Source organism: Littorina saxatilis, linkage group LG1 (genome assembly GCF_037325665.1).
Source record: "Littorina saxatilis isolate snail1 linkage group LG1, US_GU_Lsax_2.0, whole genome shotgun sequence".
Lineage (NCBI taxonomy): Eukaryota > Metazoa > Mollusca > Gastropoda > Littorinimorpha > Littorinidae > Littorina > Littorina saxatilis.
In genome coordinates, this window is record NC_090245.1 from 74,229,629 (window position 1) to 74,255,339 (window position 25,711).

Consider the following 25,711-nt stretch of genomic DNA (forward strand, 5'->3'; position numbering starts at 1 on the left):
AACTTTGACTCAGGTGTTCATTTCTTCATTGCACAAGCCTTTGGCCTGGCTGTTTTCAAATCAAGAAGTGCCTGACCCAATTGTAGATATAAAACTAACAACATGTGTCCCGTTCGGCCGTCGCGATATAACCTTGAATGGTTGAAAACGACGTTAAACACCAAATAAAGAAAGAAAGTCCCGTTCGGTTTGTAACATCTCGGATATAAGCAGACAAAGGAAACGCACGGACTTTCCTGTCTAAATGTCGACCACCATTTATTAGATGTTCGCGTTTTACTTCTCGGTCGATTACTGCAGATAATACCTTTCTGTCTTTCAACACAAAGTCGTTAAGCCTTGTCCGTATCAACCAAGCAAAACCTTTAACTTGACCGTTCAAAGAAAAACTGACGACTCAAGACTCTGTCTATACCAGCGTTTATTTGACCGTGCCATTCTCTCTACATTCCGCTAGAAAGACATCGACCCCCTATCCCACAAGGCTTTGCAGTAATGGCGGCCCCCTTTCAAAGAGCCTCTCCACCCTTGGTACAGTGGCGGTACTCCAGGGTCCTATAGTGAGAGATGATTCATTTCGCCGTCTGCCGGATTGCCATCTCCTTGCCCGGGACACGGGCACGGGCCAATTAGGGCTTGTGGGCCCCCCGAGTAAGCAAGACACCGGCCCGAAAACTTCCTCCTTGCCCGCCGGGGGACGTTGGTTAAGGGGGATAAGCCTGGTGGCACTGATTTATTTCCCCTTGTGTTTTTATGTTTTGCGCAAACAGCGTTATTGAAGTTTCTTCAGCAGAAACGTTTCTCTGGGTGTGCCTTTTCTCTCTATTTGTTGAAACTCTTTGTGTGTGTGGGTTTTGTTTTCTTCTCAACATTTTTATTTCCAATGTTCCTTAGGAGAAATCTATTTCGCGATAAGTTTTACATCATAAGATTTTGTCTGGAGTTCAAAGGGAAGTTGCCCTTTTGTAAGAAACGTTGAAACTGTTTATTTTGATGAATGAGGCCTTCGACTCTTTTCGAGCCAGCAATAAGTTGCCGAGCAATTCTGAAATCAAATCCGATTTCAAGAAACACACAAGGATATACAAAAACAAACAAAAAATGGTTTGTTGGTTGCTAGGTATACCTATTAATTCAAAAATCCACTTTCAACAAATTCGTGTTCAGTCTTGTACACATAAAAAATGGAGTGACTATTGTTTTTCACGGCTTTAGCAGTAGCTATTGAAATACGAAATTGTATACTGTTTTACAAATCCGGGCACCTCTCTCTCTCTCTCTCTCTCTCTCTCTCTCTCTCTCTCGAGCACCTCTCTCTCTCTCGAGCACCTCTCTCTCTCACTCTCTCTCTCTCTCGAGCACCTCTCTCTCTCTCCCTCGACCCCCTCTCTCTCTCTCTCTCTCTCTCTCTCTCTCTCTCTCTCTCTCTCTCTCTCTCTCTCTCTCTCTCTCTCTCTCTCTCTCTCTCGCGCGCGCGCTCTCTCTCTCTCTCTCTGTTTCTCGTTCATCTAATGCTGTCTGTCTGTCTGACTCTCTCTCTTTCTCACAAAAAGTATGCACCGTAGAAGACTGTTTCAAAGATATAATAAAGCACTTTCAAAACAGTGTACACTTGTCAAATTCTGGAATTCCATATCAGGGACAGCTACGTGGGTACGAAACGACATTGTACTTTGAGCTCGCAAGTGCGTAAGAACGTGCTTGAGAACGTTAGTTTATAAACAAATACTCATCCGCGATTTAAACCAAGTTTATTCGAGCACAACTCACATGCAACAGACTAAAGTCAAATTGTCATCATAGTACTGTACATACAATTATGCAATCAAGTATGAGCTTAACGTAAAACTCCTATTGCAAAAAGTGAAGTAAAAAAAACTCTAAATGCCTTCATCACGATTAATACTTATGCAAAGACGCGTTTTCCCAAAAGAAGATGTTCTTTTCTAAGTAAACACAACCTCAAACTTTAAACATTCTATACAGCTTTTCAAGAAATCTCACGTGACAAGTAAATGAGCTGATGCTAAAACAGTCATAAATTGCACACAAAAAACAATAATAATTTACACAGGCATCATCTCCGAAGGTTAAGGTAATTGTCGTCACACAGTAATGCCGCAAAACACGCGCTCTCGCGTCATCGTTTCATGTTGTTTCTAAAGACCAAGCATGATCACGAACGTTTATATTTGATGTTCTTCTAAACAACTAAATCTTCTAAATCATATGATACAATCGAATCTGCCCTGGCGACCACCTCTTAGCACAAGACCAAGTGCGCACGGAAAAGATCATGTAGTCCATGTCAGACTTCGTTGGGTTATAAAAACACGAAAATATCCAGCATGCTTCCCCCGAAATCGGCGTATGATGCCTGAATTGCGGGGTAAAAACGGCCATACACGTAAAAACCCACTCATGCAGAAACATGAGTGAACGTGGGAGTTTCAGCCCATGAATGAAGAAGAAGAAGAAGAAGAGGAGACCACCTCTTGTTAACAACCACCTGCCCAGTACCACCACCCCAAAGGATCACTGACGAAATGTTATCCTATACATTTCCTTCTTCCATAAAGACAACTTTTGGTTGGTCCCTTGGGTAGTAGTTATGGACAGTTTTGACTGCATCCAAAAGGGGTTTAGTAAAGTGGAACTTGTCTGTCTGAAATTGACTGAACACTATTATTCTGAACTCGCCGTGCAGATAACACAAATGGGAGACATATACTGAAAACAGCAGGTACATTTCAACTATTCTCATCAGCACCTTCGTAGATAAAGATAAAGGAGTACAGTATTAAAAGGTTACATGCATTATGGTGTGTGAGAACACACAAAAAGTTTTAAATGGCAATCAAATATAGCAGAGGTTTTTTTTCGACATGGCCGTTCTAATCTTGCATTATGCACCGCTTCAGAACTAAGCATGTCGCGTCTAAAAGGAACATTGGATCAAAATAGGGCGGGGATGTAGCTCAGTCGGTAGCGCGCTGGATTTGTATCCAGTTGGCCGCTGTCAGCGTGAGTTCGTCCCCACGTTCGGCGAGAGATTTATTTCTCAGAGTCAACTTTGTGTGCAGACTCTCCTCGGTGTCCGAACACCCCCGTGTGTACTCGCAAGCACAAGACCAAGTGCGCACGAAAAAGATCCTGTAATCCATGTCAGAGTTCGGTGGGTTATAGAAACACGAAAAACCCAGCCTGCTTCCTCCGAAAACGGTGTATGGCTGCCTAAATGGCGGGGTAAAAAACGGTCATACACGTAAAATTCCACTCGTGCAAAAAAAAACCACGAGTGTACGTGGGAGTTTCAGCCCACGAACGCAAAAGAAGAAGAAGAAGGATCAAAATAATATTGAGAAGTTAATGCAATGGACCTTAGCTATCTTCCCTCTGTGTGTCTGTCTTCGTGTCATTTTATTTTTTACTTCTTTCGTCCTTGCTTTCATTCTTTTTTATTTGAGGTACAATGTCCACCATTTTTTCACTACATGCACTCTCTTTACATTATCTGCACGCAGAATCACTCCACAACAATTAACAATTATCAACAGTCACTCCATCATCATTAATGACAATCAAAGATTCTTTAAATCATCAGCAACGTAATTTAGTGTAGGCCTCACAGCTGCTGGTCCGAAATCGCTAAAACAAAAACTAAACAAGAAGCAGAATGAAATACAGGAGTTTTTCAGACATTTGATGGTGGCACGAACAAGTACACAATGATAAAAATGAAAGAAAAATACGGACATCGTTAGAATACGTGGCCAACAGAAGTAGTACGCCACTGCTTTCACCTCAAGTAAACATTAATACCCGTGCCATTTTCTTCAAAGATTCTATGGCATAAAAGGCACTTGCCTTAGCTATTTGCCACTCGTTTCAAGTTTCAAATTGAGGATTTCATAAAAATCGAAATTTCGGGTTTTGAGGTATCTGTATTTGAGTGGCGCTTGGCTGTCACGTGAACCCTGTAGATGAAAACCTCAATCCAAAAAGTGTATCAAATAGCCAAATCAAGTATCTTTTAAACATATAAAGTTTGAATAAACTTAAAGGGGTATATGATATGTTTAGTTGAGGTAGAAGAAGTGGTGCCATATTGGTTCTGCCAAGTTTATCATCAGTAAAATATATCACGGTTTGCTTTAAAGATGCTGATCTTAAGTTGCTGAACCAAAGGTTAAAACATAAAAATGATGAAACCAGAAAACAGAAATATCTGATCGTGGCATAAAGGAGTACACAAGCAGCGTCTGAACATTCAGCAAAAAAAGGTAATTCAACATATGCACATCGTTATGATCTCTATACTCGAAGACGTGTGGATTAAGTAGCATAATTGTAATAGGAATGTGTTGTTTACATGAATCACCGTCTAAACACATCCCTTAACTTCAAAGTAAAGCTGTTCGCTGAATGTATGTAGCGCTTTATGTACATTTTACCATAACAGTCAGTTAACATTTGGTTTTTTAGAGACTGCACACTCATCTGTTCACCACACGGCACAGAAAAGCTGCTACCCGTCCATTTCTGCTTCAGCGGTGGAAATGGCATAAAGATGTTGCAATAAAAATCAAGTTCGAGATTCAAAATAAAAATCCAAGCATACATCAAAGAGGTCCTTAATTTCTACGACTTGAAAACGTACATTGAAAAAATGGTCGACCAAATCAGAATCAGGATTCAAAATAAAACGTCTCTTTGCTTTATCCACACATGCCACACAGTGGTCATTTTCAACGTCTTCAAAGAAAACTAAAATAAACATGTTTGTTATATGGCTGCACTTGCACATCCGACGGTATATATTGCACGATATTACACGAAGGGCTGTTTCACAAGAGAAGTGCTTTGGCTTATTGTCAGTCGGCCATACCATTTTCTGACAACACTCCCCTCGACTGTCACAGTCACTATATAATTCTTCAAGAAGCAACAACACGCAAAATTAATCGTGTGGTCGAGGTCAGGCAGGCATACAGACCAAATGGACATGTAAACCAGGCAACAAAAAGTCGCAGCGTTGACCAGATGAACAAAACGCCGTCGTTCTGACAAAGTGGTCGGTCAGTCTCAGTATAACCCACGTACATTGAACACCCCCCCCCCCCTTTTTTTTAAGACACCCAAGAATATGAGTCTGAAAAAAAAGGGAGTCTTTAAATGAAGGTACATTATTTACAGAGGCTAAAACCAGAATATCTGAAAAAGCAGATTCGTAAAAGCGGGAGGGCGGGAGGGGGAGGGTTTCTAAAATCGGGAGTCTTAAAGAGTGTGGGGTGGGGGGGGGGACCGCTGGGTTCTTCTGAAGTCCAAAAGTGAAACACCCGGTGCAACTGTGCCGTATTAACCAGGTAGTAAACATCGTATCAAGTTGACCAGGTAATGAAAATTGTTCCGTTGACCAGATAGTGAATACGTTGTCACGTCGACCAGGTGCTGATACATTTGGCTTCTTAGCCGGCAAAAAACCGTCGTTGTTGTTGTTGGTTACGAGGTCATGACCATTATTGAAAGCAGTATCCCTGAAAAGCAGGCTTTACAAATGCAACCGCTTGGTCGAGAAGCACTCAATTCCAACATTACAATTTTCGTGTGAAGCACAATCTCCGTATGAACCGAAATTCGTCCAAGAATTTGTAAGCAAGAGTCCAATCAAAAGAGGTTTCAGAATGTACGTGGCATACTTATGTATGAGCAATGTATAGTGCTCATGAGTGTTGATGAGTCTACTAAACATCCTTCCACAATTTTAATCGATTTGATAGTTGGAATCGACCATAGTCTCCCAGAACCATCGAAGCTCACCCTCCTCATAAATCAGAATTCCACAAGTCCACAGCGAGATTCCAGATCGGAATAGGTGTCTATTTCAAGTCCCACAAGTACGAGTGAGCATTTCGACGTCCATCGCAAAGACCAATCAACAACACCTAATCAGTCACAGAGTTCGTCGTTTAGTGAAGTAAGCTTCACACAATCTTTTGCTCAACAGTTTACTCTGCCGTCTGTTTCGTTCAAACATGTCAAAACTCGAACGAGAACCTGTTTTATTTCGATTCATCTGTTGAACTGTTTGGGAGCTACAACACCAAGCCTAAATTGGCACTTCGTCTTTCTGAATTTAGACAGATTCAATGATAAATACAGTACAAAGAGAGACCTTTCAAAACTCTTTCAAAAAGTTTAAAACGTATCCCTATAGTTGGCCCATAATGCAACTGAGGATGGTAAATCTGAATTTACATCATTCAAGTTGATTCAATGATGCCTCGCGTTGACTTGTTCAATTACTGCAGTTGAATTAAACAAATAATTTCTGTTGTGGGATAGTCTGCATGCGCCGCATAGGTTGTTGGATCTATCAGTCAATAATAAACTATATCCTTTCGCAGTTGTTTATTTAATTCTGAAGCTTGACTGTCCGGCTGAATCTGTTTTGCTTCGCTGTCTGCCTCTTGTAAGTGCTCTAGTTCAACAAGAAGATTACAAACTGAGTCATGATTTTTTTCACATACAGATGCAGCGTTGAGCAATCGTGGAGTAAAGCTTCGTTTGAAGGTAACAAAAAGTGCAAGCTGAAAAACGTACCCTAGTACATTTGATACACATTGTTGTAAAAACACACATCTTCGACGCATCTTTCCAGATCTCAATTAATTACACAGAGAAACATACTCTCTGAAAACATGAGACAAGTGATGGATGAAAGAAACGAAAAGGTCATGAGTTTCAACAATCAGTTTTGGTCAGAATGCGATTGAAAATATTCCTTTTGGGTTCTGTCCTTTCTGGAGAACCAATGTTTGTGTCTGGGACACAGTTAATCCAAGGATCATATCAACACAATTCACACAAACTGGACAACCCAGCGCTCGAAAAGTTCAGTGACGTTGAGTGACGTTGTTCAGTGTTAATACTTTCACTCTTTTCCATCGAGTATTTTGCTTTGTTTAGTTTCGTTTAGATACACCGAATTCTTTAAAACATTTTGTTATCAATAGTTACATACACTCTCTTCTTCACTGTATTGTTCTGTCTTCGTTCTTTTGTAATAAAGTCACTACACACACGGAGATCTACAGTGGGTAACGTTTGTGTGATGAGTATCATTCACCGTTCGCATGGTCACACGTCTCGTAGCGTCATCCACAGAAACGATGACGTCAAACACAACATAACTAGGATGCAATGCGAATAGGCTGAAATGCTTCTGCTTCCGTTCTGGTCGTATACTTCTCGGGCATTTGGGTCGTACATTCCTCCTGAAACAAACATAGAAACAACATTTGAATGAAGCCGATCGTCTCTGAATTTTAGGTTTAATGTTTGTCTTCACAAACAATGCCTTCCTAGATTGTCAATGTGAAAAGGAATGTGTGACTCAGAGGTCCCCCCCCTTTAGAGTTCAGTCTCATCCGAGACACGTGGAGCAGTATAGGTTCATGGACACACGAACACGCAGTAAAGTATCAGTATCTACGCACGTCCCTTGCCCAGCCCACAACGTTTTGCTCAAGCAAGTGTATCCCTTACTGCGTGCGTACTGACTTAGCCTACCTACTTAAATGTTTAGTTTTATATTCGCAAGTTACTTTTGCTCGAGAAAAAGTAACGTTCTTCATACTAGTGACTTGTTGCGAGCGCACACACGCGCACAGATAGAGGGAGGGAGGAGGAAACAGAGTCACGAAGACAGACAGAGACATACAGACAGACCAACACAGAGACAGAGCGCGAATATCTGTCAAGTTAGCAAACAATTGTGCGAAAACAAAAAGCTACCAAAATCTCGCAAGCAAAATGGTAATTTATGGGAACCTGCCAAAACAAAAACAGCGTTACTTCTCCCTTTTCTTTCTCTGGCAGAAGTTTAGAAACGCGTTGCTAATCGTATGCATGAAACAAATGGGCAAAAAGACAACGAAGCGCCTGTCATTTGGCAAATTCTCTCTATCATATTTCATCCCCTTCAAATACATTTCTCCCCGGCCTCTCCGCGCTCACCGACCCTTGCCCAGAGAAGGTCGCGTCCATCAATTCGCCGCCTGCACAATCGTAGAGAGGGGATGCGCCAGTGTTATTAATCTCATATTTCATACAATGCGCTAAAAAGGAAATTCGTCTCAAAAAACTAATCCAAGGAATTTGCGCATGCGTGCTGTGCACTCTCACGCATGGGAGAGCAGAAACTGTCGCCAATATCCGGTTGTCGGCCGCCCGCTGTCATATCGAGTATCCGGTGAAGGACTTTCTATTGATCCCCGCTTTGGTAATCGCGGGGCGGACACGTTATTCTGTGTCTTCTTCTGGAGGACCCGTCTCCGTAAATTTGAGGCGTGGAGTGTGTGCGGTTACCATTTTCAGCCTTATTTTCTCCCTTTGGAGGTGGGTTTAAGCCTTATGGAAGTATTCGTGGCAGCAAAGCAACAGTACATATTTGTCCAGAGTATTTGTTTTCTTAGTTTGTTTGTTTTGCTTGTTTTCAGATCCCCCCCTCCCCTCTCTCTCTCTCTCTCTCTCTCTCTCTCTCTCTCTCTCTCTCTCTCTCTCTCTCTCTCTCTCTCTCTCTCTCTCTTTCTTTGTCTGTCTCTTTCTTTGTCTGTCTCTCTCTTTCTCTTCTCTCTTTCTCTCACCATCCCTCTCCCTCTCTCTCTCTTCCTATCTAGCCTTCTCTCTCTCTCTCTCTCTCTCTCTCTCTCTCTCTCTCTCTCTCTCTCTCTCTCTCTCTCTCTCTCTCTCTCTGTTAAATTGTAATGATCAATCCACTGATTAATACAAGAAAACATTCATCCATCCTTCTCTCTCCTACCTCCCTCTCTATCCGGCAAAAGCCTTGCCACGTTGATGCTTTTAGTACTGGTGAATGACGGGCGCTGTGGCGGGGTGGTAAGACGTCGGCCTCTTAATCGGAAGGTCGAGGGTTCGAATCGCGGCCGCCTGGTGGGTTAAGTGTGGAGATTTTTCCGATCTCCCAGGTCAACTTATGTGCAGACCTGCTTGTGGCTTATCCCCCCTTCGTGTGTACACGCAAGCACAAGACCAAGTGCGCACGGAAAAGACCCTGTAATCCATGTCAGAGTTCGGTGGGTTATAGAAACACGAAAATACCCAGCATGCTTCCTCCGAAAGCGGCGTATGGCTGCCTAAATGGCTGGATAAAAACGGTCATACACGTAAAATTCCACTCGTGCAAAAACACGAGTGTACGTGGGAGTTTCAGCCCACGAACGCAGAAGAAGAAGAAGAAGTACTGGTGATTGTCAGTTATTGGTGGTCAAGCCTTAGTGTTGAACCACCCCATGCCCATCTTCCATCAACTCCTCACCGCCCTGATATGGCCCTTCGTGGTCGGCTGGGTGTTAAGCAAACAAAACAAAAAACATCAACTCCTCAATCCCCGGAGATTTAATTATCACTTACATTTGATTTTTATACCAAAGCATTTTTTCAAACGAGCTTCAGATAAGTTTTCACATCTTATCCCCCTACCCACCCCCCCCCCCCCCCCGAACCCTCCTAAAATGACTAAAGGTCTAGAGGTAAGCGCATGAGCGTAGTCGCTTACAAATAACTGTTTACATTTATAGGTAGAAAAAGAGAATGCGAAAAGTACCTACAGATTGAGCAGGAAATAACGGAGTATTTTACCTATAAATTAACTGGAGGGTAACTGATGCCACCCACACCAAGCAATGACAACGTTATCGATTGCCCCACGCGCTACAAAAACAATTCTTTCTTTCGCTCTCTTTCTTTTTTATTCTGTCGCCTTCAATTAATATGTCTCTTCTTCTTCTTCGCCTTCTTCTTCTTCTTCTTTTGTTTCTTCGTTCTTATGTTAAATATTTCATGTAAATGCACTGTTTCCTATACTCTCCCTCTCTCTCTATATATGTCACTCTCTCTGTCTCTGTCTCTCTTACTCTCTCTCACTCTCTCTCTAACTCACTCTCTCTCTTAATCTCTCTCTCTCTCTAACTCTCTCTCTCTCCCTCGCTCCCTCATTACCTTAATCTATCTATCTATCTATCTAGCTAGCTGTCTATTATATCTATATATCTATCTCTTTATCTATCTATCTTAGTATCTGTATATCTATCTAACTATATATATCTCTCTACTTCTTTCTCTTCCTCCCTCTCTCGTCCCCCCCCCCCCACCCCCCAACCCCCCCCCCACCTCTCCTCCCATTCCTCCTTCTTTTTTCTCCCCCCCCCCCCCCCCCCACCATTCTTCTGCTATCCTCCCTTCGCACATGCAAATCCCGAGGCCCCTCTCCTTATGACGGTGACACAAGATGTTGACAAACCATTCAACGCCAGCCAGCGAAATGAGTTTCCAAAAGGGACCGGGCCGAAGAAGACCTCCTTTCTGAAGGACTAATTTCACGCTTGTTTTTTCGCAGTGGGGGTAGGGGGGCGGTCGGGGGGAGGAAAGGCAGATGAAAAGGACAGAAGCCGAGGAGGGCCGGGGGTAAAATAAATCTCCTCCGACCGCCACAGTTTACGTTGCAGCTGCTTGAATGGGCGCGGGGCAACACGGGAAGGGAAGCGGCTGGCTGATTGGCCAGCTTTTCATGGCTGTAGATATGGCGGATGTCAGTGCATTCTGTGTCAGTTCGATGTCGGTTTGGGGGTAAGAAGAGGCGGATTCTAAACGGACAGAGAGAGAGAGAGAGAGAGAGAGAGAGAGAGAGAGAGAGAGAGAGAGAGAGAGAGAGAGAGAGAGAGAGAGAGAGAGAGAGAGAGAGAATTGAAATTTATTTTACGAGGGTAACAGATGTATACATGCTTCTTTTCATCCGGCCCTCGCTCATTGAGGGGTAACAAACAAGAAGACAGAAAAGAGAGAGAGAGAGAGAGAGAGAGAGAGAGAGAGAGAGAGAGAGAGAGAGAACAATTGCATGATGAATGTAATGGTGACTGAAGAATCAATGTGGAAAAATAAGAAAAGAAGTCGGTGATGAGTTGATTCTTTACTGAAAACAAAAAACAAACATGACGTTTCGGATCATAGATCCTTCGACAGATCAAAAAAGAAATCAACTCATCACCGACTTCTTTTCTTATTAATTGTATGATGACTTTGGTTTGTTGTTATTAACCTGGCTTTTTTTGGTTGGTTTTTGTCATCGTACAATATCGTATTGTAAGGCGTGTATTCATGATTGAATGTTTCCCTCATCAGGACAATTGACAAGGGCTGGCTATATATGGGAAAATACATTCTTGTTCTCTCCGGTTCTTTCTCTGATGAGTCGAACATTTTTCGCGTTTGGAAGTACAATAAAGATAAACTAAAGGCATACAATCTCCTGCAATAACACAGTGCCAAAATCCATTGTGGAACATTTTTTGTCTGGAGATCTAAAATTACTAGGTTTCTTATACCATAAACATATACAATACTCTTTTTTTTTAAACCAATTCAGATTCAGATTTGCGTCCGTTTGTACTGTCCTTTCTTGAACGTAAACCTCTTTTTTTTCAGGGCCTAAATCAAATGGCCTTCGGTGGAATATGTCAGTAGGCTGCTCACAGATCTCTGTTTGTTCTTACGGTTTGTTTATCTGACAATACATATCCCTCTTAGTGAACCTCTGCAAACAATCTGAGAATGAAGCGATATTACGATAATCCACCCAACAGTTTACTCTCACTGGTTGTTTTGATTTTGTTCCATGTTTCGTGTAATCGACGTCGTCTTTGTTTTACATATGTTTTTTTCATTGTTGCTAGTGTTACCGATGTGGTCTAAAAAAAACTTACCCGATCCAAGCTGACCGGAAGGGCGTGGCGTGCTTCCAAAAGCCCCATTTCCGGCGTATCCGCTGTTCCGACTGCCTGAATCCTGGCTGTTGCGGATGACGTCAGGCGAATGACGGTCGCCGTGGTAGTTCCCCACCTGTCCAGGTTTCTTCGACCTACTTCCGCTTCCGTGGCGATGAATGTTTTCGGAGTTACCTCCCTGTTGGCGCCAGACGTTGTCGGGGGATGTGGTGGTGGTTGTAGTCGTCGGTGTCGTAGGAGGTGGCCTGGGTCGAACCTCTGTCAAGGAAACAAAACGTAAGATAATATCTGAGATTACTCCAGAGGTCTATGCGATCGTGTGCGCGCGTGCGTGCGTATTTGCGTTCGTGCATGTGCATGAGTGTGTGTCTGTGTGCGTGCCTGATTCAAAGTCTATGCATATGTGCTACCTTTCCGACATCATCCCCACCACTCTCTAGTGTACACGTGTACCCATATCCAAAACGTCAGGTGTCCCCATTTGGAGGTCAGTTCCAGTGTGAGATGCGTCCGTGCCAGGAAATCGGTCTGAAAACGGGAGGTGTCGTTACTAGGAGGGGTCGTTATTATGAGGTTTCGTAATAGGATGTGTTCGTGTATGAATATTTAGGCCACAGTAACAGCGAAGAATAATCTAAACTACTGACCGTAGAGTTCCATGTCCCTGACCACTGTGCCAAAGTTGTTCGAGGCCTCACAAGTGTAGGTGCCGTAGTCTTGCTGTTCCACTCGCAGGATTCGCAGACTGAGCACTATACTGTTGGGCTCTTTGTTATTGTCATACACGTTCACCTCGTGCTGTCCAAGAACAAAATACAGAAACATATATCAACATTTAGGCCACATGTACGGTGGTTTTTTAAGATCACAAAGTCTATTACTTAAATCAGAAGAAAAACTTATACTTCTTGGTTGTCTCGTCGGATACAAAAATCTTTCCAAGGAATTTTAAAATAATGTACAAAACAGAGAACGAGATTGTTTTTATTTAAAAAATTAACCCTTCATAAACATGATAAACAAATGAACAAGAGATGGGTTATTTTCCAGGGCTGGGTACCTTTATGTGACAAAATCATGTCTTTAAAAATAAGGGGGAGTCTAAGTTACAATGGAGGGACATTTATAGTTGTTATGAACAGACATAATGAGAAAACAAGAAAATGAAAAAAACGTTCGGGGATTTCATACCCAGGAACTCTCATGTCAAATTTCATAAAGATCGGTCCAGTAGTTTAGTCTGAATCGCTCTACACACACACACACACACACACACACACGCACGCACACACGCACATACACCACGACCCTCGTTTCGATTCCCCCTCGATGTTAAAATATTTAGTCAAAACTTGACTAAATATAAAAACAAGGTCAACAAGGCGGGGGTGGGGGTGGGGGGGGGGGGGGTCCTAGAAACGGGGGTCTTACTAAAAAGAAGGGGAAGGTGTCCACTGTAACACAGCATCAGGGGGCCGGGTAGCTCAGTGGGTAGAGCACTCGACTTGTGATCCTAAGGTCACAGGTTCGAATCCCGACAGGGACAGTATCGGGTCAACTTTATGTGCAGACTCAGAGAAGGTATTCATGTCCCATCCCCGTGTCACCACAGTGGCACATAAAAGACATTAGTGCAGGTGGCCGATTATACACCTGAACACGCACACAGCTGGGTAGCGCGACTCTTGTTGCTGCTAGCTTTCCCCTGGGAGGAAGCGACCCGAATTTCCCAGCATTGAGAGAAAAGATTAAATGAAATTAAATTAAATGAAATCAAGGTGAAGTGTACATACCCTGTCCCCCTCGTTACTGTAGATCTCTTGCCCTCTCCTCCACCTGCTGACGTGGAGGGGGGAGGCGGAGATGACGCACTCCAGGATGGTTTCCTTGCCCACCTCCTGTCCGATACGCCCGTTGTGCAGATCGATCTCCGGGGGATCTGACAACAGGTTTTGTTCCTAATTAGTAACAGGCTGCTAGAGGGACATGTGTAATTAAACGTTACATTAGTTGTAGGTGAGTACTTGCTTCCCTGCTTCGTTATTCCCTCCCTCCCTCCCTCCCTCCCTCTCTCTCTTTCTCCCTCTCTTCCTTCTTCGCTCGCTTCGTCCCTACCTCCCTCCCTCCATCTCTCCCTCCCTCCCTCCCTCCCTCCCTCCCTCCCTCCCTCCCTCCCTCGCTTCCTCCCTGCCTTCCCTCCCTCCCTCTCTCGCTCCCTCCCTAATTCTCTCGCTCCCTCCCTCCCTCACTCACTCACTTCCTTCCTTCCTTCATCCCTCCTCCCTTTCTCCCGTCCTTACTTTAATAACACAGAATACAGTAATCAAAATCACATTTCTTGAAAAGCCAAATTGGTTGAAAATATCCTTTTATTACCAAAGCAAAGCACGGAATAAAGCACAACTAACTCAAAAGGCCATGTCCAGGCCAAATGAGCACAAGCCTGTCCTCTAACAATAAGCAAAGATGAGTCCTGCATGGGTAGAGCATGGCCAACTGCCCTTTTGGGGGATAACGAGACTTAAATCTGCCCTCGCTGCCTCTAAAAAAAAACCCGCTTATATTGACACCCTCTCTTGTGGTATAAGAATGACAGATTTCGGTGTAAAGAACTGAGAGCCTTTGCAACGTCAAAAACGGTCCATCCTATAAAATGGTTTGCTTTGGGGTCAAGGGCACCAAGAAGACCTTTCCCAAGCTTCGCATCTCCGTTAAGACAAAGAAAGCACATTGTCAGAGTAGAAGAAGATTGAAGCGACCCGTTGCGTGGAAAGAGTTTGCAACAAAAAAGTCCGAATCCAAAGCATATTGCTGTCGATCTTGCACAAATGTAAAACTAAGTGTATCTAGGGAAAGGAAACATCCGAGCCGGCACTGTCATTTCTGGCCGAGCGAGCAGGTCAAAAACTCTCTTTCATCCCCCAATGCCTCAATCATGCCTGTTCACACACTGGAGAACACCCCCCAACCTAATGAAAATGGCAAACCAAATATTTCTTTGTTGCCGCTTTCCCCTTCCCTCCCTTTTTCTCCACAGCTCAGACCTCTCCCTTCCGTTTTCGCAATCGAAAAAGCAGGACTGGAAAAAGAAATGGAAAAGGAGAAACCACGACCTCGTTGCTATTGTCTCAGCCGCTGATTAGCCATCCTTCCAGAACTTCTTTCCGGAGCTCTGGAAATATTGCCGGCCATTTTTGGAGAACTAACAGCAGGAATTCGCCATTTCTCTGCTTATTTCATGACAAAAAAATGGGGGGGAAATGAAGGGAATGGTGCTTCAAGAACACTCACCATGCTAAACATTTTCGATATTTTTTTTCTCGCGGCTTCTTATCGCGGTTCATTCGTGGATGAAGGAAGCGATAAGGAACAAAAGGTCAATGCTTTGAGGAGGAAAATATTGAACGCCAAACTCCACAAAATACACTTCGTTTAACATCGGAGGGAAGTGCGGAAAATAATTCTATTCAAAAACATCTCGGGAGGAAATGCCGAATAGATTGTGCTTTACTTGCTTGATTCTGAAAGGAACTCAGAAAAGGCACAAACACAAGGCGTAGAGATTTTGCCATTTTTGGTCCTTTTTTTCTTCTTAGCCTTCTTCTGCTTTGCTTGATTTTGAAAATATTCAAAAATTGAAGATTAATATCATGCGTTTCCGTCTTTTTCGCTTGCTTTTCTTCTTCTTCCTCTCCACCGCGACCACCACCTCTTCCTCCTCCGTTTTCTTTATCACGGAGGAAAAGACGTACGTGTAAACTCGCATTGGAAATACCTTATTTCTAAGACTAATGTAAACAGCCAAAGATGTGTATATGAAAGAAGAACATTCCTGCACTTGGATACTGACCAAAATTCTACAGCTTGTCTACTTTCTGTGTAGAGTTGAATTTTATTCTTCTCAGTTTTATTACTGAAAACTACGAAAATCTCAGAAATGTATTAATAAAAAATCCCACTCTGCAAAACACTTGGCAGACTGTTTGTTGTAGGTATGTGCCGAAGTGGAAGAATGGTCGTATTTCACTTGGGCAGATCGAGTCTGTGGTGGTGTGCACGAAAGTTCATACGGGAAGAAAGATACCCTCCAATACTTTGTTCAATCCAGAGATAAATCCCAAGAACTGTAGACAGCGTTCAGATAGCAGAGTACGATAGTTCATACGAGAAGTAAGACATCTGGAGGACTCTAGTATGTTCTTCCTCTTCTTATTGCTTCTTATTCTTATTTCTTCCTATTCTTATTTCTTCCTATTGTCTTAGGCTCGCATTGCTTTGTGATTACATGTCTGCACTTGAATAAGTGACATTTGTGGTTTCCTTTTGATTGACACCTTGTGAGGCACGGACACTTTAGCTGGGAGAAGCTTCCCGCATGCAAAAAGGTGTGATTGTTGTTCTTCTGACATCTACGAGTGTGCACGGGAATTCGTAGCAGCAAAAGTTGCAATTGCACTTTCTTTGTCCCCCGTCGATCTCTTGTTCTTCCAAACATTCATCTTCTGTCTGTTAGATCTCCTTTGGGTTCTGCCTCTATTGCTTGTCTACTGTGTGGGTGTGTGTTGGGGGGGAGGGGGGTCTGTCTATTCCCTGTATAAAATATACGTGTTCCTTTGTCTTTGCTTTGAGGACGTACAAATACAGGCTTTGTCAGACGGTCTGAAATTGCACGAGGGGCTGAGTGATTTCGCCTTGATTTTGGGGCTTGGCTTAACTTCTAACACTATATATTAGACAGCCAATGAGTCCGTCAATGAGTTCTTCCTTTGTCTTTTTGTCTCTGCTATGCAGATGGTCAGCAGATCTGAGCAACGCTCAACATACCGAACGTGCCTCGAAAGTTACTGGTGCTGTCTTTCTGTTTCTTACTTTCTGTCTGTCTGTCTCTCTGTCTGTCTTTCTTTTTCTCAATATTCCGAACGTGCACCCGAAAGTTACTGGTGCTGTCTTTCTCTTTCTTTCTTTCTTTCTTTCGTTCTGTCTGTCTGTCTGTCTGTCTGTCTTTCTTTCTATCTTTTTTGCTTTCCATCTTTCCATCTTTTCTCTCTTTCTTTCTTTTTGTCTTTCTTTCTTTCCTTCTTTCTTGCTTGTGTTTACTTTTCAAATGTTTCATTAATTCCAATCAGAACGGATCGACCATCCGCCATCTGTAATTGTGAGCACTCACAGTTAACATTGACGTGAAACTCCATCTTGGTGGCTGGAGGCACGCCGTTATCCGCCACACAGTAGTACGTGTCCGCACACATCCTGGTCACGTTGTGAATGACCAGGTGCTCGCCATTTGACCCCACACCTGCACACAGGTAGAACATTAGTTGTCAGGTAACAAAACACACACCCTGACACATCTCTATGCTGGTAATTTGTTGGGTTTTTGTTTGTTGTTTGTTTGTTGGTTTGTTTGTTTGTTTGTTGTCAGTCTCGAGAACCCATGAGGCCATGCGAGATCGATTCATTTCTGTTTCTTCTTGACCTTTTCTAAAAACTATTCACGTTTACTTCACTGAACTTTAACTCAAAGAAACCACGCACGCACGCACACACGCACGCACGCACGCACGGACACACACACACACACACACACACACACACACACACACACACACACACACACACTCGGTCCCTGTCAAGCCCCGCCCGAAAAGAGCAGAGCTTTATTTTCAAAACGGGGACACAGGATTGCACGTGCAGCACGCACATTCAGCGGCCGAGCAGAGACACACCTGCTACCAATTGAACTGGTCAGGTGTATCCCGACCAGCCTCAACACTCAGGATTGTTTCCATCTCTACACTGGCCGAAAAAAACACAGGGATGATTGTTTTACCGGCGTTGTTTCCCCCTAGTCCTGAAAGGCCAACCTCGTCTCCAGGTATGGCGAAAATTCCGAGAGGAGAAACAGTAAAGGAAACACCTCTTGTGGTTCTGAAGTGGTGTCGATCAGGCTTTGCGTGTTTACGAACCTGTGTTAGATTTCTTGTTCTCTTTTTGTATCTCTAACCCCTCCGTCCCCCCTCTCTCTCTCTCTCTCTCTCTCTCTCTCTCTCTCTCTCTCTCTCTCTCTCTCTCTCTCTCTCTCTTCTCTCTCTCTCTCTCTCTCTCTCTTTCTCTAAACTCTCTCTTACCCTCTCCCTCTCTCTCTCTAAACTCTCTCTTACCCTCTCCCTCTCTCTTACCCACTCTCTCTCTCTCTCTCTCTCTCTCTCTCTCTCTCTCTCTCTCTCTCTCTCTCTCTTACCCTCTCCCCCCTCTCTCTCTCTCTCTCTCTCTAAACTCTCTCTTACCCTCTCCCTCTCTCTCTCTCTCTCTCTCTCTCTCTCTCTCTCTCTCTCTCTCTCTCTCTATCTCAGTCCCTCTTTTTTCCTACTTTCTTTAATGTACAATGTTGCAAGGTCGCACGCTCCTCAGCTAGTGATGAAGGGTGATGTTATCGGACCAACTCTGTGTTCTTCTTTTAGTACCCGCAGTTGAGATTATAGTGGTGTGGAAAATATTAATCGTACTCGAACTAGGCCAAGGGAAAATGGGAAAGCGAGACAGTAGAACAAGGGCTCAGATGAATAGAAGATATAATTAATTTTTCTTTTTCCTCTTTTTTGTGTGTGCATGTGATTCATTTTACACCATCGGTGGCAGGTCAAAGAGTTATTTCCTCGAGCATAAGAAATGACCAAAGGACAGGGTAATGCTGTGAGGTTGATATCTAATGATGGCTCTGTAAGCGTTTTGAAGCTTTGTGCTGAGTGATTATTTAGTGGTGTGGAGTTCTCGCTTTCATGGAAAGAAAACTAAGTGGTAAAACACTCTGAAATAGCTAGCTGCCCCGGATTCACACACACACACACACACACACACATACACACACACACACACACACACACACATACACACACACACACACAAACACACACACACACACACACACGGTAAAACACTTTGAAGTAGCCTGTCCAGGATTCACACATACACATACATACACACACGCCCATGCACACACACACACACACACTAACACACGCACACGCACACACACACTCACACACACACACACACACACACAGAAAACACACACGCACACTCACACATAACAGGAAAATACCGAACGACACAAACAAGCAGGTAGAAAGAACCACAGATGGAAACGGCATAAGCCTACAACTCACGTTCGCTGGTACCGGGCTGCCATTTGTTCATTCGATGCCACGTGACTTTGGGTTCGGGGACACCAGTAGCGTTGCAGAACAGTTCCACCAGCTGCCCTTCCATCCGGGTCATTTCCGTTGGTTCTGTCCAATCCGCTAATGAAGGGGGCACTGCAACAAATGAAGTTTGCTATGATTATGAAATGATCAGTCACTCAGTCATCACTGCCCCACAAAGTTTTCAGAACCGCATCCCGATGGGGAAAAAACCCGTGTACTTGAACGCAAAATCATTTCGATATTTCCTGAGGTAGTGTAGTATTAAATACAGGGTGACCCCCAAAAAAGAGTACCCAAACAAAACGTCATAAATTGAACAAAAATAAAGCAATCTTCATAAAATTTATTTACACACACAAGTAGCCTCTGCATGATTTGCACAGAAAATTTTAGCGTTCTAGCTTGTCTTTCAGGAAAGTTATGCTCATTCTACAGAACATGCTCCAAACGCCGCTGCAGGCAAACTTGAACTCGCCGCGCAAAGTTATCAATCACCCGCACACACTCCTGTTGCGAGATTCCGCGAATGGTTGTTGTGATGGCTCTCTTGAGTTCTGTGATTGTCTGTGGGTTGTTCCTGTAGATGTTGTCTTTCAGGAACCCCCAAAGATAGAAATCGCGCTGACCGAAGTGTCTCTGGAACTGTACTTGCACATCTCTGTATGATTTTGTGCGAAAATAGGTCTCTATGCAAAACGTCCGTTGATCATTAGTATAGTTCATTGTGAGAACAGCTTTTATTTCATCCAACCATGCAGTGGATTAGCTTGACTCACCTCAAAAAGAAAGGAAAAAAAGTTAAAATTGACAAAGTTATTCAATTTTGTTCGGGTACTCTTTTTTTTGGGTCACCCTGTATGTATTAATTATTGTAGGTGTAAAATTGTTTGTAGTTGTACGAAGAGGTTTATAAAGTCAAATAGGTTTTGACGACCCTTGTGCAAACAGCAAAACACTCTGTGGCAATTTTAACCACGTTTTATCAGTGGCTCGAAGTAAATGCGTGTAAGCTTGGATCTCTGCCTGTCTGGGTGCGATATTTTGACTGGTTTCCTATGACGTCATGTTGTCTGTCTGTCTGTCTGTCTGTCTGTCTGTCTGTCTGCAACTGTGAGTTAGATCTCAGTCGAGTAAAATGTTTACGAACACAAACAAAAAGAAACATGAACAGGAGAAAATAAAATCCCACAAAAATCGAAGTTTATGTGTCTTATTTTGACAGTTACAAGTTCGCTGTCATAAATCGTTAGTCTACAGATGTTTGCTGTATCGTGAAAAACACCAACATCACTTGAGCAAACGCAATTTAAACTTTCGATGTGCAACTTGCCTATGTTGCGAAAGCTGTTTATATTTACTGTATCTCATAACGCTGACTTGTGTTTGCCGTGTGTGTTCGTCTGGATGTATGGGATGGTCTGCAACTCCCGAAAATTGCTCAAATATGTTCGTGTCATGTTGGTTAATGTGCCGAAAAAAATAAATCCTAGTTACATCCCTGCGCTAGTGTAAATATCTTCTCTGTAAGACCCGTCGCGATATAACCTTCGTGGTTGAAAACGACGTTAAACACCAAATAAAGAAAGAAAGAATTCTCTGTAAGAGTTCCGGACTGGGTATATCTCTCTGGCACTAGCTCCAACAGAAAGTTGTTTTCGCGACAATTAACCCCCCCCCCCCCCCCCCCCCAACCCTTCGGCCCCAACCCCTCCCCCCCCCCTGCCCTTTCCAATGCCCTACCGCCACAATATCCCTCTAACATCCAATCAGAAGTTGCAAAAGTAAACTGGGTATATATCTCTTGCTACAGTTCAAACAAAAATTGCCCCCCCCCCCCCCCAGTCCCCCCCTTGCCCCACGCTTTGACGCAACTCTAACATCCAATCAGAAGTTGCAAATGCTAACTGGGTATATATCTCTTTCTCTAGCTTTATAATACACAGTTGCCCCCCCCCCCCCCAACCACCTGCCAAGACCCCCTCCCCTTGCCCCCACGCTTTCACGCCCCTCTCACAACCAATGATAGGTTGCAAGTGTATACTGGGTATATAAGCCTACCTCTTGCTCTAGCTCTATAACAAAACTCCCCCCCTCACTCCCCAAGTCCCCCCTCCCCCGGCCACACGCTTCCACGCCCCTCTTACAACAAATGAGAAGTGTATACTGGGTATATATCTCTTGCTCGAGCTCTAACAAAAAGTTGCTTTCACGCCAAGTTTAATGCGCCGATTCCGCCCAAAACTGCATGCAAAGTCAACACCCCAGGGAGCTATCGGCCGACAAAGTTGACACGACTTGTGCGGGTGATACTGAATTGCGGCGATCAGATTGCGCGCACGCTGCGTCAATAAAAAGGGTAATTCGCTTTGAACGAACATGATAAAGCAAACGGCTATCTGCATTTTCTGACAAGAAGTCGACCCTATACGAAAAAGCTACTCCCCTAAGACTTGATTGGCGGAACGATTTTCTGAATTAGAAAAAAAAATCTAAATGAAAAAGTATGAAGAGATGAAAAGAAAGTTTCTTACCTCGTAGGATACTTAGGGTTTGCATAACACAAAACTATCTAGCTTTAAATTTGGTGGGCTTTCAGAAAACAAAACGCAACGGTTCCACTTTCCAAATAAACAAATGTATCTTTGCATTTCGATCACAAGAATTAAGCTACAAGCAGTGCTCTCACAAAAGTGGTGATGATAGTGGTGGTCATGTTATTTTTGCTGCTACTGCTGTTTGGTTTCTTTCAGTTGGTGGTGGTTTCGTTAATTCTTTGAACTTTTTGTGCCTGACATGTATCCTATTCCTTTTCAATGCAGCTGTTAGTTCGTCTCGTGCGGCGCTGTTTGTTTGTCGGTCTGTTTCGCGATTCTTTCATTCGATTACTTCTTCATTTACTTACTAACTCCGTGCACACTTGGTCTTGTGCTTGCGTGTACACACGAATAGGGTTAAGGCACTAGCAGGTCTGCACAGAAGTTGACCTGTGAGATCGAAAATATCTCCACCCTTAACCCACCAGGCGGCCGTGGCCGGGATTTGAACTCACGACCTCACGCCTAGAAGGCTGATGTCTAATTATCCACTAGGCCACTCCGCCCGTCTTTTCTTTTTTTTTAAATCAATATAGTATCTCTTTACATTTATCATGGTCAACTTACCATTAACAAGTAGGTTGATTTTCTTGCTCTGTACAGGCACGGTGTTGAGTTGACACAGGTACTCCCCAGCATCCGTGATGGACACGTTCCTTATATGGAGATTCCAGTCCCACAGAAAGGGCCTCTCCACGCTGATGCGCATGTCATTGATCATGCGTCTGTCCTCCATACTGATCACAGTCTGAGAAGGGTTCACCCACACAATCTGGAAGGAAAAAAACATGGTTATGATATATATGTCCATATATTTGAGTCGAATGACAAATAAAGGGTACAGTCGAACTTGCCCGTCAAAGACGATTTTCGGAAATAACTCGTTTGGGTTGTGAAAGAGTGAGCACCCTTGCTTTTCCTCCGACAAATAACTTCACACATGCTCCTGTCCACGTGTTTCTGACACTCCCCTCGCTAGTGATTGGCCCCTGCAATGCTTGTCCGAATGAAACGCAAGGACATTCACTCTTTCACAACCCAGACAAACCCGACCGAGTTATTTTCGAAATTCGTCTATTGCTACCACCTCTCAAAAGCGACCACCTGCCTGCCCACAAGGACCATGCACCCCACAGGATCCCAGGTGATTTTTCCCACATACTTGTACCTTTCCATAGCAACCATTTGGTCGGTTCCTTTGATGGTCGTCATAGACAGGTTCGAGTGTACCATCGTTCTTGCGTAAGGGTTCATGTCCTTCCCAGGCGTGTACATGAGATAAGAGCATTCTTTCACTTGGAGTGGGCACATACCGAAGATCTACAGCCTGGCTACTAGGCTTATTTAGTACAGGCTTTTTTCAACCAACCACATTCGTTTCGTGCCATTTAAGGAAGTGCTACATCACAAATGTTGCGTACACGTCATTTCCGGTTGGCGGTGAAACGAAGTTCACACCAAAAACACACATAAACGACTTTCGTGGATTTGGGCGATTCTACGAATCTCACGCACTGTTGAGTTTCGTTGTGTGCGCGCATCCCAGCGGGCAAGAGAAAATGAGGTGGCGAAGAGAAAGTGGTGGGCTTTGTTCTTCTCTCTAAATCTAGCTAGTTACTGTCTACTAAATTCGCTTGTGACTTTACCAACAAGCGGCCGAACATTCCATCAAGATAAGTTCTTGTTAGTAATTGTTTGAATTGTCTGTGCACTTAAAAGACCGTTGGGTATTTGTGACTGTAACGTATTGTTTTGTCAGTAACATACGTTCCAACGACATACCTTTCTTGTTTTTTTGATATTTAGTTTTTTTTACTGAGTTAACTTCGTACGGAGCATCTCTGACATCTGTGCCTCTATATACCAAATTAATACCGGGAGGGGAAGGGGGCTGAGTAGCGGTAACCTAGTTGGTAGAGAAATTATGATCAGCGGGTCACGGGTTCGAATCCAGGCCGGTGTAACACGAAATTCTTACTCCACGAAATATTTACTCCGGAGTAAAAATTTCGTACGAAATTCTTACTCCGAGTACACCTTTCGTACGAGAAAAGAACTCCCCAAGGCACGAAAAAATTACTCCCTCCACGAAATTTTGACTCCCCAATTTTTTACTTCCAGTAAAAATCTCGTACGCGAAAATGAGATGCGGGCGAAGGGATAATGCCAATACGTGATCTCGCGCAAACAAATGTCGCCCTACCTTCCACCACCAAGATTAACAGGGGACAGGGGAGTAAAAGTTGCGTACACCTGGCGTGGGCAGTAAATTGCTCGTGTTAGGGTGGAATAATTTATTCGTTATTTATTCGTCAGGGGAGTGACATTTTCGACCGAAATGTGACTCGGAACACACCAGGGCCCGTATGCTTATGGGGGAAGTTCGCGACAACTCCCGAAGTTTTGAGTGACATCGGAAGTACTTGCCTCACTTTCGTATGCATGGGCCGGAAAAAGGGTTTACCTCGAAGCAAAGCGAGGAAGTAACTCAGGGTATTTTGCGACTACTTCTAAAGTTTTGAGTGACATCGGAAGTACATCCTCACTTTCGCATGCATGGGACGAAAAAAGAGTTTACTTTGGAAGCTAACGAGGAAGTAAATGAGGGTAAATGTACTACAGCCAGACCCAGTAGTAAACACGCTACTTCCACAGTTTCTCAGTGCAAAAAGGCAGGGCTTTTCTTCAGTTTTTCATGTCAAACCGAGCTGACGCTCCCAAAGAGAGAAAATAGAGGGAAAAGTCGTATCTTCTGCATGCATTTCGTGCAAATTTCCCTGAATACAAACCTGAGTTCCCAGCGTTGACTTTTGTTTGTTCTGGGTCATTGGCCACCACTCTTTCATTCCCGCTTATACGAGGGGGTTACTGTGTTTCTATGAAAATGGGCGTCGTTGTGTGAGTGTGTGTGTGTGTGTGTGTGTGTGTGTGTGTGTGTGTGTGTGTGTGTGTGTGTGTGCGAGCGTGCGTGTGTTTGTGTGCGTGTGTGTGTGTGTGTGTGTGTGTGTGTGTGTGTGTTCGAGTGTTGAAGTGTAAGTTTCTGCTATTTTTTTTGTCAATGCTTTATCTGTGTGTGTGTGTGTGTGTGTGTGTGTGTGTGTGTGTGTGTGTGTGTGTGTGTGTATGTATTTGTGCGAGTGCCTGTCTGCCTGTGTGCGCGTGCGTGCGGGTATAATTGTGCGTCTGTTCCTTCATACGTTTGTTTGCGTGTTCGCGCGTACCGTGTGTGTGTGTGTGTGTGTGTGTGTGTGTTTGTGTGTGTGTGTTTGTGTGTGTGTTTGTGTGTGTGTGTGTGTGTTTTCGATGTTATGTGTGTGTTCGACGGTGTGTGTGTGTTCGACGGTGTGTGTGTGTTCGACGGTGTGTGTGTGTGTGTGTGTGTGTGTGTGTGTGTGTGTTCGACGTTATGTGTGTGTTCGACGGTGTGTGTGTGTGTGTGTGTGTGTGTGTACCCACTCCCCACACTATGATGAGCTGACTATATTTGCGCCTTGATATTTTATTCATGTTCTTACGTTTTATGCTGTTTATTGTGATTCACCACACCCGAGTTTATCGTAATTGAGATAATAAAGTGTTCTATGTCTATGTATTATGTCTAATACACATGCACACACGCACGTAGGCTACAAAAATCCAATCTTGACTTTGAACTTTATATAAACATACATCCTCTTCACAATTAACGAGGACAAACGTAATTTACAAACACCTAAGTACAACAATTTTTCTGTTTTAAAAATTCGGACACACATTTTCTCAAATAATATGAAATTCGCTGAACTTATCTTCTTTTCACTACACCTTATATCTTGATTCCCAAAAAAATGGAGTTCTGCCTTTTTAAATTTACCAGTAACACAAACATTCGCTCTGACCAAACTATTTTTGTCCAGCAGTTTTACCGATACACAATCATTAAAAAAAACACTACAAAAAGAGTTTTAAGTTAACCGACTTCGCTACCACATAAACAACCTTTTTTATTGTCCCCAACATTCTGGTCAACGAAATCATTATTATAGACAGTCATTCTATTTAAGGACAATTATCACAGCTTTCGTTCAACCAGTTAAAAACAACAATTATAGTAAAAGCTACAGCGCGA

At 43.5% G+C, this 25,711-nt stretch overlaps 1 protein-coding gene across 1 annotated transcript; it reads right to left on the bottom strand.

Moving 5' to 3' along the window:
• Window positions 1-5,299: 5,299 nt before the first annotated feature.
• Window positions 5,300-22,371, bottom strand: LOC138978763 (lachesin-like). Its single transcript, XM_070351555.1, has 7 exons — window positions 22,171-22,371; window positions 18,971-19,120; window positions 16,972-17,100; window positions 13,598-13,743; window positions 12,452-12,602; window positions 11,784-12,062; window positions 5,300-7,277 (listed from the first exon to the last, which is right to left on the bottom strand). Exons 1-7 carry the CDS (start codon window positions 22,337-22,339, stop codon window positions 7,141-7,143), a joined length of 1,161 nt encoding a protein of 386 aa, XP_070207656.1. The 5' UTR covers window positions 22,340-22,371; the 3' UTR covers window positions 5,300-7,140.
• Window positions 22,372-25,711: the final 3,340 nt, after the last annotated feature.

Bases quoted from the DNA above. Each gene is read 5' to 3' on its own strand.
- LOC138978763 (XM_070351555.1), bottom strand. From the start codon at position 22,339: ATGGAGGACAGACGCATGATCAATGACATGCGCATCAGCGTGGAGAGG. The intron at 13,744-16,971 runs GTGAGTGCTCAC...ACCTGTTGTCAG, and splicing joins GTTTCACGTCAATGTTAACT to ATCCCCCGGAGATCGATCTG. The intron at 12,063-12,451 runs GTCAGTAGTTTA...TTTCCTTGACAG, and splicing joins CAGGGACATGGAACTCTACG to AGGTTCGACCCAGGCCACCT.